This window comes from Anser cygnoides, chromosome 8, assembly GCF_040182565.1.
Source record: "Anser cygnoides isolate HZ-2024a breed goose chromosome 8, Taihu_goose_T2T_genome, whole genome shotgun sequence".
In the NCBI taxonomy this organism is placed as follows: Eukaryota; Metazoa; Chordata; class Aves; order Anseriformes; family Anatidae; genus Anser; species Anser cygnoides.
Window position 1 is genome coordinate 13171457 of NC_089880.1, and position 15374 is coordinate 13186830.

The 15374-nt window shown below is 52.1% G+C and overlaps 1 protein-coding gene across 3 annotated transcripts in view; it reads right to left on the bottom strand.

Moving 5' to 3' along the window:
• PAPPA2 (pappalysin 2) overlaps window positions 1-15374 on the bottom strand; it is a 77117-nt gene that overhangs the window by 38284 nt on the left and 23459 nt on the right. For all 3 annotated transcript variants that reach the window (XM_067001280.1, XM_067001279.1, XM_067001281.1), the window contains exons 4-13: window positions 13211-13504; window positions 12509-12701; window positions 11266-11387; window positions 9151-9643; window positions 8471-8599; window positions 7996-8087; window positions 7535-7728; window positions 6225-6362; window positions 3127-3262; window positions 2754-2973 (exon numbers count right to left, since the gene is read on the bottom strand). In XM_067001280.1, the coding sequence (XP_066857381.1) occupies window positions 2754-2973; window positions 3127-3262; window positions 6225-6362; window positions 7535-7728; window positions 7996-8087; window positions 8471-8599; window positions 9151-9643; window positions 11266-11387; window positions 12509-12701; window positions 13211-13504 (2011 nt within the window). The remainder of the gene's footprint in view (window positions 1-2753; window positions 2974-3126; window positions 3263-6224; window positions 6363-7534; window positions 7729-7995; window positions 8088-8470; window positions 8600-9150; window positions 9644-11265; window positions 11388-12508; window positions 12702-13210; window positions 13505-15374) is intronic.

Consider the following 15374-nt stretch of genomic DNA (forward strand, 5'->3'; position numbering starts at 1 on the left):
GTGCTGGCAGTGAGGGGCAAGGTCCATGACACTTTGGTCTGCCAGTGCTCTTCTCACCTGTGATGCCTGAGGTGGGTTTGAAGGGAGAAGGCAACTCTTTCTTCAAAACAAGGATGTGTTTTTCTAGCGACAATCGCCTGCTGCATCCTGACCTGGAGATGGCTGCATTTCACCAGCAGAAACGTGATCTCTTTGTTTTCCTAAGCCTGAAAAGCACTTTGAGATCCTTCAAGATGAAAGATGTTGCAGAAATACCAAGCAGTTATATTTATTATTTTGGCAATGAGCGTTTCTAGGCTGAAGTCAGGAAACCTCGTTTCTTTCTTGCTTTTGTTACTGTCCCTTTCTTGGGTTATTTTAGGAAAGCACTTACATGCACGTACTGTGTATGTGAGGCTGGGTGCACACGAATGGTCAATTCAACTTTTTATTGGAATAACACAGATCTTCTATGATCTTTTACAGTTGAATATCTCTAAACCTGTAAAGATTTTACATTCCTTTTTTTTTGTTTTGTTTTGTTTTGTTTTGTGTTTTAAATAGGGATACTTTTCCGCAGATTCCACCTGCCCTTATGTGAAACCAATTATTAGCCCTGAAAAATAAAAATACTGCTGAACATTTGTTTTGGATATGAAATAGATTTTATAAATACAATAAAGGGGAAAAAAAATACTTGGACCTTTCCTGACTTAGCAAAGGCAGATCCTTTATTATTAGTGAGATTACTGCAGATTGTAAATCAAAGCCTTACCCCCTCTAAATATTCAAGCCTCTTGTCCAGAAAAGCAACACTATAAATAGCATTTCCTACTCCTGAGACTCTGGGGATCTGATTTGCTTAGCGTGTTTGCTAAGGACATGTGCATAACCTGCAGTTTAACATCCTGCCCCCTCGCAGCTGAGCAGGGAAGGTCACTGCAGGGAGGCCAGCAGCCTGGATTTGGGGTGCTTGAAGCTGCTTCATGATAAGGAAGGGCTAAAGCTGATCACTTGGCCATTCTTCCTGCCTGGCTGATGAGCAGAAGATTTTTAAGACACTGTAACAAGGCTGATTTCTGCCCTGTGTCCATCCTGTTAATGGCTGGAACCTCATGATACCTCTGGCCAGAGGAAACTGCTCCAGAAATCTCTTCTCCAAAGGCCAGCCCCATGCCTGACTTTGCTGACTTCCTCTTTCCCGACACTGGAAGTGGTAAATTAGGGTGCTTTTCCTGAAGGTGGGATTGGATCTTTACTGATGTGGATCCACTGGTGCCTAACAGAAAATGAGCAGACAGGGTCTCTCCTTGAACCTTCTTCTCTCTCCTTGAACCTTCTCCTCTCTCACCAGCTATATGTTTTTATGAAACTTTTAAGAGAGAAACATTTACTTTCCTCTATTTTTCCCTTTATGTACTTCTGCCCATGCATAAGCGATGCTGAGCTATGTCTGGTCAGTCTGTTCATCCTTCCAGCCACTTCTGAGGGGGAGGGGGAAGCTCTTAAGCAATGAGAGCACAAAATTATTTTAAAGGATGAGAAAATGTAATTGAAAAACCACATCAGTTGGCTAGGGGCTTGGAAGCATGTGTGTGCATAGCTGTAACAGCTACCAGGAGGAAACGGACTGCATTTCAGGTGGACACTGATCCTTTAATGTAAGGCTGAGAATAATATTTATATGCTGACTCACTAAGATTTATGTTTCTGTATAAATCACACATGCACTTAAAAAAAAAAAAAAAGTAAAAAGCAACTGCTGGATATTCACAGCTTCCAGAACTCTACATAAATCAATCGCACCGTGATCCCACAAGCTTTTAGACAAACACACGCACGCTCATTCATTATCAGGGATGTTCATCCATCCAGGGCCATCAGCAGCAGAAAGATAATGACAGGAGTAGCGATGCGATGACCCTAGCCAGAGCCCTTTGCTCTTAGTGCCTCCACAATAGCTCAGACCCAAACTCAGCATTCCCAGTTGCATGATTTTAGCAACCAGTGGTTGCCAGCCCCACTACTGCTCCAGGACAAAGCTGAACATCATCCTCTTGTCCCTCCTCATGTCCGCATGCTCTTGCTGCCTTGTCGCCTTAACCTATCTTGGGTGATGGTCCTTACCTGTGCCTTTGCTAGCTCAACCAGCCTGGAAAGCAGCATTCCGTTTTGTAAACACCTCCTCTTGTTCACAGCTTTACAAAGACACTCGGGCACTGCTGAGTGCCTGGCATCAAAGCAGCATGGCAGCTATCATCTTTATCAGCGAGGCAGCCCAAGCCAACAAAGGGAGGCTGCCAGCCGTGGCAGGGGGAGCTTCGTCCGTGTTCCCCATAGTGCAGGGAAGGAAGGGACTGGGTGGGATGATGTTGGCAAAGCGCACACAGAAGAAACCTACATTTCACCCTCAGTAATAGCTGCTCAGCAGAGAAAGCTTGGTTTTCCCATCAGGAAACACTGCCTTCATGCACTTCTGTGCATATGCACAGGCCATGCACAAAGTCTGCTTTCCTGCACCCTCCCCCATGCAGCAAGATAAGCAAATCAAGTCTAATTACACCTGACTTTCCAGTAACATCTCAAATCCCACCTGAGAACAGTCACAAAGCAACTCAGAGAGTGCGTCACGGAACAGCCAGGGTTGGAAGGGGCCACCTGGTCCACCCCCTTCCCCCCCATTCAAGCTCAGGCACTCCCTGCATGAGCACACGGAGCCAAACCCACAAAAACCAAGCCCAGAGCCCCTGGAAATGTGCCCAAGGCGGCGATACCTGTATCGCTGATGGCCGTGTCCCTCCTTGTGTGGCAGCAGGCAGGTGGTGGGGTCAGCGGAGCCCGGCAGAGCTGGCGTCCGCAGGGCCACGGCTGCGACGCCCACGAGCGGGGAGGAGAAGTTGAGCAGCACCGACCCGGCCCGGTAGGACGGGTCCTGCTGGCCACGGGTCGCATCGATGACGAGCGGGTTGTGCTGACACGACAGCTCGTGCGTCCCTGCGAGGTGAAGAGGAGGAAAGAAGGCACTAGCTCAGCGCTGGTAGCATTGTGTCTCATTTCGGTGCTCCACCACCACTCCTGCTTGCCCACGTGTCTCAGCAAAGCTCAGAGCACAGTTTGGGAAGGAGGGGCACTGCACCCAGTGCTCACCCAAGGAGCGGTTCAGCCCGTCCACATCGCTCAGCTGGACGGTCACCCTCGGCTTGTGCTGGTCGCTTGGGGCCGTGCCGTCAGAGGCCAGGAAGACCAGGATGGAGGTGGGCACCGCGGGCCGCTCGAAGCACACCTGGGTGAGAGAGTCGGAGCACGCACACCTGATGCAACCCTCCTGATCGCACCAGAGGAAGGCAAGGAGGGAGCACATGGGGAGAGGAGGGTTGGGGTTCACACACTGTGTGGGGTCAGTGAGTGGGCAGGGGGAGGGAAGGGAGGGTGCAGAAACACAGTCCTCCCCCTCCTTCTTTCCCTTCACTAGTATTTCCCACGTGCACCAGTCCTGCCTTGCCATGCATTTATGGCACCTCCCCAGCTTCCCCATTTACTGCTGTTAAAACGAAGCCCTATTTGACCGAGACCTGGATCCCCCTTTCTCTGCCCTTCCTCACCAGGCTCCCGCTTCTACATGAGCGAGGCTCTGCTGCCACGCTATTTCCATTAAAAACAAGACACATCCCCAGAAGCCGGAGCGAGCGCGAGCTGTCCGTCAGCCAACACGTGGAAAGATTTGTGGCAGGAAGTCCTGCCTGCTCGGAGAGCTGACAGCTCCCCACTTGTCTGCAGCCCTGAAGGCTACAGAAGGCAGCCGGGAAATGGGTGGCATCAATCACGGCAGGGCAGACGTTCCTGGGAAGTAAGAGGATAGAAATGTTTTTCTCCCCCACCCCAGACCCCCCCCACACCCAGCGCCAAGATGTGTTTCAATCCAGATCCACCCTATGGAGTGTTTTTGTTGAATGCAGGCATAGATGGAGTCCAGAAATTCAAGGCGAAGCTGCATTTGGGAGGAGGACAAGTCCCGGCTGGCCAGGCGCAGCCCGGAGAGCAGCCACCAAGCGGCGTTTCAGCCCAGCCATGCTGGGCATTGCCCATGCACACCACAGAGTTCAGCTCTCGACCGGTGCCAGCATGGGGTGAGGACGGCACCTGCCCCACCGCTCCCTATCCCACCCAGGCAGCCAAAGTGACACAGCCATGGACAGGAGCAAGCCTTGGGTGCCAGCTCAGGTCTCCCAGCCTGCAGGAGTGCACTGAGTGGCCCCAAGTTAGAGCCAGGGCAGCTTGATTACCTAACATCCCAATTTACTTAAAAAAAAAAAAATAGTTCTTAATTTATTTTTATATATTTTGTGCTTGACCACAGCAGGCTATCTGTTTAATTTTTCTTCTTCCTCCCTCCCCCCCTTCACATTTAATTTCCTGTGTGTTACGCATCGTGACTTGCCTCCAAGTGATTTTGATTCCTCCCTGCATCGGATGTGTTGCAAACAGAGAACAAAGCATGGCCGCAGATCTGCAAGTGGTAATTATTCCCATCTGCACAGTCGATGCTTCATTAGGTAGTACAGCCACGTGCACCTCTTGCCCCCCTACAACACGATCCAACCTTTTCCTCGCTCATTGGTGCTACCTCCTGAGAAGGTAGGAAGCAATTCCTACGCTGTGCTGAGGCTTGTAGCATGGTTTTAACCCAGGTGACACAGGTGCAGCTCTAAAATGGCCGAGGGGGGTGGTAGCCACGAAATTACATGTGCATGCATGTACGAGCAGCACCATTCCTGTCCGCACAGGCGGGCGTGCTAGGCAAATTGTCAACAAGAATCTGTCTTTCCCAACCCAATATGTTACCAATCAGGCAAACTATTAAAAAAAAAAAAAAGAAAGAAAAAAAAAAAGAAAGAAAAGGGCATATTTATTACTAGTCCATAAATAATTTTATGGGCGGAAAATAATAGCACTCCTAAAGAGAGCATGGAGAACCAGTAATGAAAGTCTTTAATATAAACATCCATAGAGGAAGAGAACTGACCACAAGCTCCAATAAAACTGGAACGTGCTTTAACCCCCAGTGAGAAGTGGAGAGCAAGCTTTCATCTAGGTAGGGCAGAGAGGGAGATTTCTGCCTTCTTGCTAGCAAAGGAAGAAAAGAGGTACGTCTGTCATGGCCTGCACCAGAGACTGAAGCTGGAAAGTAGGTTGTGAGCACAGACAGAGGGGGAAAAAAAAATCAGTTAAAGGAAGTTCTTTGGAGAGGACCTCAGAGAGGATGGAGAGGCAAGAGCAAAGTTTATTGACTTGGGTTTGGTGATTCCCTAAGGCTCTGAGTCCCAGGATGAGGTTCTCTCTAGACAGCCTCCAGCCAAGCAGGGCAAGGTGTCCCTCAGGCTGCTGAGGAAGCAGCAAGCCACAACCCATCTTTCCAGTAACACGAGGCAGCAGCCACGAAACCTCCAAACTGTGGCTGCAGTCAGAAAATCAACACTGTAAAAACCGCCTTGGCCCAGCCCTCAGCTCTCCCCTGCCCTGCCTGCTGGGATGGAGAGGTTGATGTGCCAGACACCCTCCCAAGACCAGCGCAGGCTGGGGACCAGCAGCTTGGGCACAGAAAAGCATCTCCTTAGGTGCAGTCACCGGGGCAGGAGGACAGTACATCTCCAGATGAAGCCAACTGGAAGTGGGATTTTCATGAGGCTGAAAAGCAGATGTTCTGATCTTTATCCTTGTGTCGAGAGCAGCCTCTCTCGGAGGCTCAGGCTGCAGGTGACCCAGCATCCCCAAAGATGCTGCTCTTCCTATATAACCCTCACAGCTTCTGAAGCACCCGCTGCTGCTTTTCCCAGCCATGGGGAGCAACAACAACAACATGGGCCTTTAGCACAGCTCAGCCAGCTTGTGCCCACCCTTTTGCGGGTGTAACAGCACAGCTCGACTGCAGGGAGTAGTCAGGAGCAAGTTGTTTCTCAGCCTCAAAACATTTCTGTGGGCTTCTGGTTTCTGGCACAGCCCTCCTCCTGGCAGTCCGCCGCAGGATGGGTTTGCTGTTCACAGTGGGAATGGGGCAACTACCTAAGACCCAGCCACAGGCATCCAGGGTTTGCAAAGAGCTTGTTAGGGTATACAGTCTCATCCAAGCAGCTTTTCAGACTGCCATAGCTCCTACTGAAGGGCAGAAGAGGACTGGCCTTGGTCACCAAAGTGTTGGGATAAAGGCAAGCATATCTTTCTGTGCCTGACCACACGCCCTCACTTACCTTGAGCCAAACTCTCTCACCGCCCAAGGGCATCCTCTCCTCATTTGGATCCTGAGCATTGTCTTGGCTGTGAGAACATGGGAACCAAGCAGCCTGGGAAAGGTCCTTTGGCACAGCGTGAAGGTAGGATTTACATGCCTGAAAGAAGAGAGGTTTGTATATTTTTTTTTCAACCCAGAAAGAAGAGAGGGAAGCAAGAGACAGAATTAAAGAGCACCTACAGAACCTAAGGGGAGGCTCAACACAGTGTGAAGCAGAGGTAAGGACCCTGAGGTGTTCCTCACACGTGTGCAGAAGGCCTTTGTCCTTTTGGGGTGGTGTAAACATGCTGTTGAAGTATCTCATGGTGTCTGTGGGCCTGAGCCAGGCTGTAGGATGGCAGAAGGACCATAGTCTCTGGATTGTGACTGGGCCAACAAGATCTAAAGATGAGATCTTTTTGCCTGAATACCAGGTTTCAGCACCATTTGGTGCCCTATGGTGTTCCAGGCCTCCCTCTAGGCCTGGGGGACAAAGCCCGGGAGATAAGTGTGTCCTTCTAGAGGATTAGACACCCAAGCCCAAGGCATCCCACTAATTACATACATACGGACAATTTAACTAAGTAAGGAACCATCTTCATGATACTCAGATCGTTAGGTCAGCTGAAGCGCTCATACAAATGGCAAAAAATGTGCCCTGTCTACACTCTTAATCCTCTTCTTCAGCTTGCTAGGAAAGAATACACACACACACACACACACACACACACACACCATGTTACACCATGTTAACACTGATCAGGTGAAATCCCATCCTAGGACCTCCAGGGCCCTGCTCCAAAGCCTATATGAAAGATGATTCTCCCATTGATTTTTTCTTTGGCTTCAGATCAGACAGCCTGAGAGCAGCACAGATGTTGATGTACATGTGATTTTATCCTTTCAGGCCCCAATTTTATAAGGTATTATTTTTTTTGTTTGTTTGTTTGTTTGTGGGACCACTGCTCATGTGTACTGAGCTGGTGGGACAGGGGTGGTACCTAAACTGCATAGAGGGGAGGTGCCCCCCATTTTGATGAGAAACCCCTCCATGGACTGCACTTCCTGGCCCTAGAAACTACTGCAAGAGGGGTGTAGGAAATGCTCTGGTCCTCTACTGGCTCTCTGCATGGGAGCACAGTAGTCAGTGAACACTTCCAGAGATGCTCTGAAGCTTTGATTTCTGCCTCAGTAAAATCCTGCTCAGACAGCAAATCCCCCAGCTTTACTGAGGAGCGGGTGGGGATTTATTGCTAGAAAAGTCTTTTTTTTCATCACGCCTTCACTTACCTTTGCAACAGGCTCTCCAGTGGCCAAGGAAGCAGGGCAGGACTTCTCATCCTGATGGGAGGCATAGGCTTTTGCTGCCCACAGGTCCACGTATCCATCAGGCGTGTAGGGACCGCAGTCCAGGACGCTGCTTGTTTTCTCGAAGGGCTCACACACGCCATCTCCATCGTGCACATAGCACAGACTCGGCTCTCCTGCAAGGAGATGGAGAATGCCCTGCTTGCAAACCAGGCTGCAGGCACACACAACTCCTCTCCCAGGAGGCGTGCTGGTCATTTGGCCCTGGGATTTCCCATCACAAGGGCCTGACAAACCCTGTAGATCACTCCAGCTGCAGATCCACATTTTATTACAGTGACGTGCACCACCACGTGCTCTAAGGACTGTTATGAGGGAAGTGAGAGCAGTTCACTGTTTTGATTTCTGCCTAGCAAGGATATCTCAAATCTACTCAGACTCACCGACACAGTTGAAGCCTTTTTCCTTCTTACACTTCCTGGAGCAGCCATCTCCATCCAGCAAGTCCCCATCATCGCATTCTTCCTCCAGGCTCCTAAGAGGACAGCACCCGGATGCGTTAACACCACCCTTGACTCACACTCCCTGTGTGCTTCTGCCTCATAACAAGTGAGGACTCCATGTCTTGGGTCCATTTTCATAGAAGGAGGGAGAAGAGGAAGAACACCACATGGGGTAAGAGGGAGGAGAAAAGACACTGCATCTTGCCCAGGGGATGAAAACGGGGACAAAGTTCAGGTTGGACCCCTCATCCAGACCCTGCTCCTCACAAAGACCATCTCCATCTCCTATGCTGGGAGCACAGCTATCTTCAGGCCGGTACCCCTGGGTGGAGGACCAACCCTGCACTTCCCTTTGGGGCAGGATGACCAGCCAGCTTAAAGTACCTCAGCTGAGAGCATGAGTTTCTTGACTTACGCGGTCACCTTCCCATCCCCACAGTAGGGCGCTCCGTGGACGTGGACGAGCGGTGGGGAAGCTTCTCCCAAGGTTGTCCCAGAGACTGCCTGCACCTGGTAGCGGTACACCTGCCCGGGCGTCACTTCCCTGCAGGAACACACAGGATGTGAGCAAGGAGCAGGAGAGAACAACCCACGCAACCTGCAATAAATTTGATCGCCCCAGTTATAGGAATCACACGTCTGTGCCCAGGCAGTGCTATGGCTGGACACGTGTCTTCATACCCTAAACTGCCAGAGGCAGCTGCTGTGGGAAGAGAGCTGCTGCCTGGTCACGCAGAGGGGCCTGCCATTCCTTCCCCGAGGGACTGAGCTGGGGAGAAGCTGCATGAACTCTAACAATCATTTTACTAGCCATGTTTCTGGGTTTAACGAGTTCCTTCTTGCTAGCCTCAGCTCCTTGGCAAGGCCTGCGCTAGCGTGACGGGGCAGCAACAAGCTTCCTCGATGGTGGGCGGGGAGGCTGCTCGCAGCAGGGCACGGTGACTGGGCCTGGTAACCCCGTGAGCTCAAGCAGGGAACTGCCCGCAGCACCGGGCCTGGTAAGCCCGTGAGCTCAAGCATGGAGTCTGCTCACAGCACCGGGCCTGGTAGCCCCCCAGACACAAACCCACTTGGGGGCCCGCGGGTGGCACTCACGTGTCGACGAACTCGCGGTGCGCCTGTGCTGCCGTGGCAGGGGATCCGTCTGCGAAGGGGGGCTCACGGAGGACACGGTATTGGATCAGCTTGCAGGAGGAGCAGAGGGAGCTGTGGGGCATGGAGGTCAGCAGGGCCGTGTCTATCTCCATCCTCTCATCAAAGGTATAGATTTTGACTCCAGACACCTTCTTGTGGATGTTGAGCTTCACGGTAAAAGGGACATCACAGAAGGTGTCCAGGGGGCCCAGATGGATGGACTCCCCCTGCTCTGTCAGGATTTCAATGTCAGACAGTGCCTTGGGTGAGTCAGTGGAGAGGTACGTGGTCCAGAGGGTGAGGGAATCGGGGTAGACGGGGTGCAGGAAGCGCAGCTCCAGGATGCAGCCATCTGGCTGGGGGCAAGGCACGGTCATGTTCATGTGGTACAGGTGGAGCTCCGGGCTCCAGGCCTGCAGGCTGGGCTCGCAGGGCTGATCCACGTCTGGGGGCCCTAGGCAGGAAAGACAAAGAAGAGGATGAGAACCAGGCTACAGCTGACCTTACAGGGGACCCAAAGGGGCCATCCTCCCCACAGGGTCCCCATAGGAGCTTATGCGTCTGTGCTATAGCTGCAGGTTCCAGAGGTCGTGGACATCCCAGAAAGCAACAAGCACCACTGGCCTCCCATTTCCTGGTAGCATCAGATCTGCCAAGCCCACTGACAGACAGGATATTGGTACCCACACTGCATCAGGTCGCGGTGCCACCAGTAGCTCTAGCACCTTCCTGAACACGGCTGGGGGACACAAAGCTTGCTGTGCAGTCTCATGGGTGCAGAAGGCTTGCTGAGGGCCACCAGGACTCCAGGCTGGCCCCAGCTGTCCGGCTTTCCTCCCCTGGTGGAGGATTAGCACTCAGCAAGAGAGATGTAGCACTGGGCTTTCAGTCTCAGAAAGCATCACCAGATTTCATCATCCTGTAGTGAAATACTCTCATCTCCATGAACCACTGCAAGCATTCCTTAGGGAGCAGCAGTTCAAAGCCTGCATCCGTTCAACTTTCCTCTTCTAAAAACCTTAAAACCTGTCTCTTTTTCACCAGAGCCAACATGCGCTTGTGATAATTACAGGCTCATGCAAAGGAGAAAATAACATCCAATACTTCCAGCTGCAGTTTTAATTTGCCAGTGAATCAGACAGGCAGGGGAAACAGGAACTACTGAAGATAAATGAGCCAAGCTTTGATTTGTTTGGTATCACTGAATAAGCACAAATTTGATTATTTCTTTAACTTGCCTGTGTGTGCGCGCATGTGTGTGTGATTTGCAATGCTAGCAAGAGATAATCCCATGAATCCACAGATGAGTTTTCAGGCACTGAACCCCAGCTACATGCTGACATTTCTGTTCTCAAAGCATGGGCTTCGTCCCAAGGGGGCAACGAAGTCCCAACTGTACTTTCTCAGCAGTCACCGGCGCATTTTCAGCCAGCCTTAGTGGCTCAAACACATGCAGACGCACAGTACTAGCAAATCCTCTGGCTCCACAAGTTTCGACAGCAGCATGCACACTACAGACAGCCCATGGGATTGTTTCACCTGGTCTCCTGCCCCTTCTGCAGCATGGAAAGCCCAACAACTCCTGTAGCAGCTGCATGACCTCGTGAGCCAGCATGCCCAGGCAGCTCGTGAGGTGGCTCTGCAAACCAGCAAGAATAGCATCCGACCCTGATCAGCCAGGACTTGGTACAGGATGCGTGGGACTGGGCAAGGGGCTTCTCCTGTTCCCTTCGGACAGAGTGGTCTCAAAGCCTGGGAATGTCTCCACGGTTTTGGATGAGCCCCCAGTATCTATATTGTAAGCCTTTTATTTCAATGAAACTTGGCTCCATTTCCCAATGCCTCTTGTTAATACCATTCAGGGGAGCAATTGGTGTTACTTGTGTAGCATCAGAGTTTGTTTGTCCCAAACCAGCTGGCAGTCCCCAGGTACCTTCTGGGCACCTTCTGCACTAGCAAGCCTCCCCAAAGAGGAGAGGGTTCACTCTCTCAAAGAAAAGCTCCTTTTCCTTCTCCCGGCAAGACCTCATCTCCACCCAGAGGATTCACGGACAAGAAGAGAGAGAAGGAGAGTACCTTCTGCCTCTTCTGGGGTCCAGTAGCCAGAGGAGTCGCAGACCCGAGGGGATGAGGCCTCATGCACGTACTGACGGAAAGTGCCGTCCTCAGCACAGTCATCACAGAGAGTGTCCAGCTCCCTACAGACCACAGACACAAAGGAATCGTACGTATAATCATGACCAGTTACATTTCCATACAAATTTACCCAAGCAGGATCAGATAGGAAGCTAGAAAACCAACGAACCCAACTTCTCAGGAAGCCCCATGGCACATTGTTCTTGTCTGAAAGGCTCACAACACCCAGCACCAGGAGGCTCTCCTGCCCGGGTGGGTAACAGGCTCTTGCCACCCCCAGCATGAAAGGCCCATCACGGAGAACATTAATTCTTTGAAAAGACAGCAACCATGGAACCATGCTTGTGTCAATGGCCCTAAAACACTTCATTTAAATTGCAAAAGACAGCTTTGTGAAGCAGCTTTAAAACAAGCTTGAAATCTCTAAGATGTGTTTAAGGTCCAATAATAAAAGCATAGACCTGAAAATTGGTGGAAACTGAACTGCTTTAGTTAGAGGGGCTGCTGAACAGAGGCACCGGTTTTTTGTCCAGGTCTCAGTAACTCCCCAGCATTAGCAAGATAAAAGGAAGACAGCTGCCTGGCCAGGAGGCCAAATGACTCTGATTCCATTTCTCCTGCTTGAAACGTTCCCCAGGTTACCCCCAGTTAGTTACACCGCCAGTCTGCGACACCGCTGGGAACGAAACCCAGCTCTTGCGGTTCCAGCTCCCTGCCTTAACCACAAGGCTGCATTTCCTCCTGGTAAATGGCTATTTTATACAATAAGTGCTAAATGAAGCTCGTTTTTCATTCCGTGATTGCACTCTTGGGTTTAAGAATTGGCATCACCTCCCGATGCTCCTTGGCATCGCCTCCCGGCACCCCGACGGCAGAGGCTGGTGGGAGAGCCCAGCACACAGCCCAGCTCTGCTGGAGCCGGTCACGGGGAACAAGGTGCCAGGACCACATCTGCACCCCCCATCACCAGGGCAGTTGCAGGAATGGCTGCTTGCTAAGGCTGGGGTGAGACTCACCAGCTGGCAAGGGGCACGAGGGGTGTGCCAGCCCTCCCTGGTGCCTTCGCTGACTCCCAAAAGGCTCCCCCCATCCCCGGCTCTCTGCCCCCAGCGCTGTGCTGAGCAGCTTTGCCAGCAGATCCCTGCTCAAGTAAACCGATGTGAGGAGGACATTGCTCTCTCACCTCTCATGGATGACACCGCTGATGGGAGGCAGCCAGTAGATGCTGAGGGAGTCCTGAGTCTGCCCCGTGACCATGGGTGGGATTGGGATGGGCGCAGGCTTCTTGCTCTGGCTCCAGCGCTGGTACACCAGGTCCAGGTAGCAATGCATCCGGGCCACTTGGTTGGGGGTGAAGGTGTTGGTGCAGTCATCATCTGGGGGAACAGCGGTCAGGATGAGGGTGGCAGGGATCAGCTGGCACTCTCCCTGATCCCCGAATCCTCTTTCGGAGAACCCTGGGGAGACCTGGGAGACACCAGCGCCTGGTGGCTCTCCTGCCAGGGATGGCTGGTGTCGTGTGTCCCCAGGGCCACAAGATGGCACTGCCTCAGCAGCTCCACAACCCGGCGCTTGCCACGGTGGCTCTGGTCATAACAAGTAACCATAAATAAATTAATAATAATAATAACGCTGCTTCAGGACAGGAGAACAAGCATATGCCAACAGGAAGGCAGAGCAGCCTCAGTGCACTTCCAGCGAGCCACGGGCAGGCAGGCAGGGAGGGATGGAAACCACAGCAAGAGAGGGGCTATGAGGTTCCTGCAATCATATCCTGGCGCACCAGGAGGGAGCACGTTAGCTGGGGAGCAAGGTAGAAGGGAGAGAAACCCAAGTTTCTCGCAAAGGTCACCCCTTCCCATTTCTAACAATGACTGCTCCTCACCTGTGTAGCTCATGTAGTTGTTGAAGGGCGTCCCCGTGAAAAGCGTCTGCCCACAGGTGTCATTGGTAGGGTCTGGGTCCCGACAGAGCTTACTCTTTGGGGTTGGGGCGGTGTCAGCACAGAGGTCTCCTGTCTCCATAGACGGAGTTGTCTCCCTGCAGGGATCGTCACAAGATTCCCGCTCGCTCACTCCCTTAAAGACATGGTACAGCCCCAGGACATGTCCCACTTCGTGGATCATGGTGTTCGTGTGGCCATGCATACCATAATAAGCAGGGTTGAGGACAACACCACCTGGAATTGCAAGCACAGGGAAATCATCGTAAGAAAGCAACAGCGAGCAGCTGCCCTTACTCACTTGTGCTGGCTAAAATTCTTCTCACTGAGCTTCCAGGTCACAAAGGAGGTACCAGGTGGAGGCCAGTATTGGCCTTGCAGGTTTGGAAGAAGGCTCCCTTGCTTCAGAGTAGGGTGGCTGGTTTCTGTTCCCCCTTCTGACCATATTGCTCCCCAAAAAGTCTTCAGTCGTTTCAGCTACCATTTCCGTCTGTTTTTATAAGTCATTTTCTACTTTGGTTCACACTTAAAACTCCAAATGAAGTCTGGAGCCGGGGCACCAAACTGAGACCTGGGCTTACAGGGACAATCTTTTGAACCAGAGGACAGATTAGACAGCTCACCTACAGGCCCCGGTGACTAAAGCATGCCAGCTCCTACAGCAGATGAGAACAAATTGCCTAGCAAAGTCTTGACACGCTTGGCTTTGCCAGCTGGGAGCCACCTTCAGCAAGAGGCCAGAAGATCCAAAAGCATTGGGTAGGTCCCATGCTCACCTTGCCCCGAGCAGCCTGCAGGACAAGGTGTTTCTCCTCTCCTGCCCACCTGCCCGTGATGAAAAGAGGAAGGAGCAATGATGTCGAGGAAAGCCAAGAGGAGCAGAGCCTTCCCTTTGCTCGCCACCAGATCTGACTGCCAAGGCAGGATGCATGTCCTGTAATGACAGACGTGCACCGCACCTGCTGGGCAGCTCTCTGTGGAGAATGCTCAAGAACAAAACTTGCCCCTCATCTCCTCTCTCTTCCTTTTCTTTTCTGCATTCTGCCCGAACCAAAACTTCTTTGGAAACTGCTCCTCTTCTCCCTGTTTTGAGACTTTTAAGTGGCCATCTCCTTCCTCATCCCCTTCTTGTTCCACCCACTTCTCCATGCTGCCCTGTGGTGCAGAAGCAAAGGCTGGGAAATATCAGCAAGACAAGAGGGAAAAAAGCAGCTCCCAGCGTGTGCCCAGGCCAACTCCAGGCAATACCTCCATGGCATGGCAGGCTGTTTTTACCCAACTACTGTTAACCTAGACAGCTCGGATGGCAGTGCAGTGAATAGTTGGCTCCGGCACAGCTTGCTCCCTCCTTTGCAAGGCCCTGGAGAATTTACTGTGCCAGCTACCTCACAGCAAAGCCTCTGCTACTGCATCTCTGCTGCTGATCTCTGCCCCTGCCAGCAAAGTTAAAACTGGCACAGGGCCACCGTGCGATCCTGTCTCCAGCCACACCATAGACAGCTTGAAATCTGCTCCTGAATCAGCTCCGTGCGCTACTGGCCTACCTCCTGTCCTCAAGTACAGGGCATTCCGTCCAAGTGAGGGCTTTCTCCAGATCACAGTGTCCCTGGCAGGGGACCAGCAGGGCTGCGACTCCTCTGGTGGAGCCGTGCTTTACGAACACGGGGCTGGGGCTGGGGCTGGAAAGGGCCTTCTGAGATGCCCCAAGCAATTCTTCCAAGCCCAACAGGTTGAAAGGGTGAGGAAGTAAGGGTGGCACCTTCCATGCAGCGCCCTGCACGTGTGGCTCATGGAGGGGCTGGGAGGCAGCAGCGACGTGAAATGGCACCACTTCCTAGCAAAAAACTCGCGCTGGCTGTTCTTCCTCATGCTTTGTCCCCGGTGTGGAGGCTAAACCCAGGCATTTTGTTGGCCCAAGGCAAAGGAGGGGGCACAAAGTGACCGCATGCCCTTTCTCCCCAGCTCTGGTGCCCTGATCCTGTGCACCAGAGCACTGGAGTAAAGGACCTTGTACCTTGGTCCTATAGATCTGACTGGTTATGAGCCACAAGAAGCTACAGAGCTTGAAAATCCTTTCAGGACCTTCATGTTCGATTGTGTCCTGTTG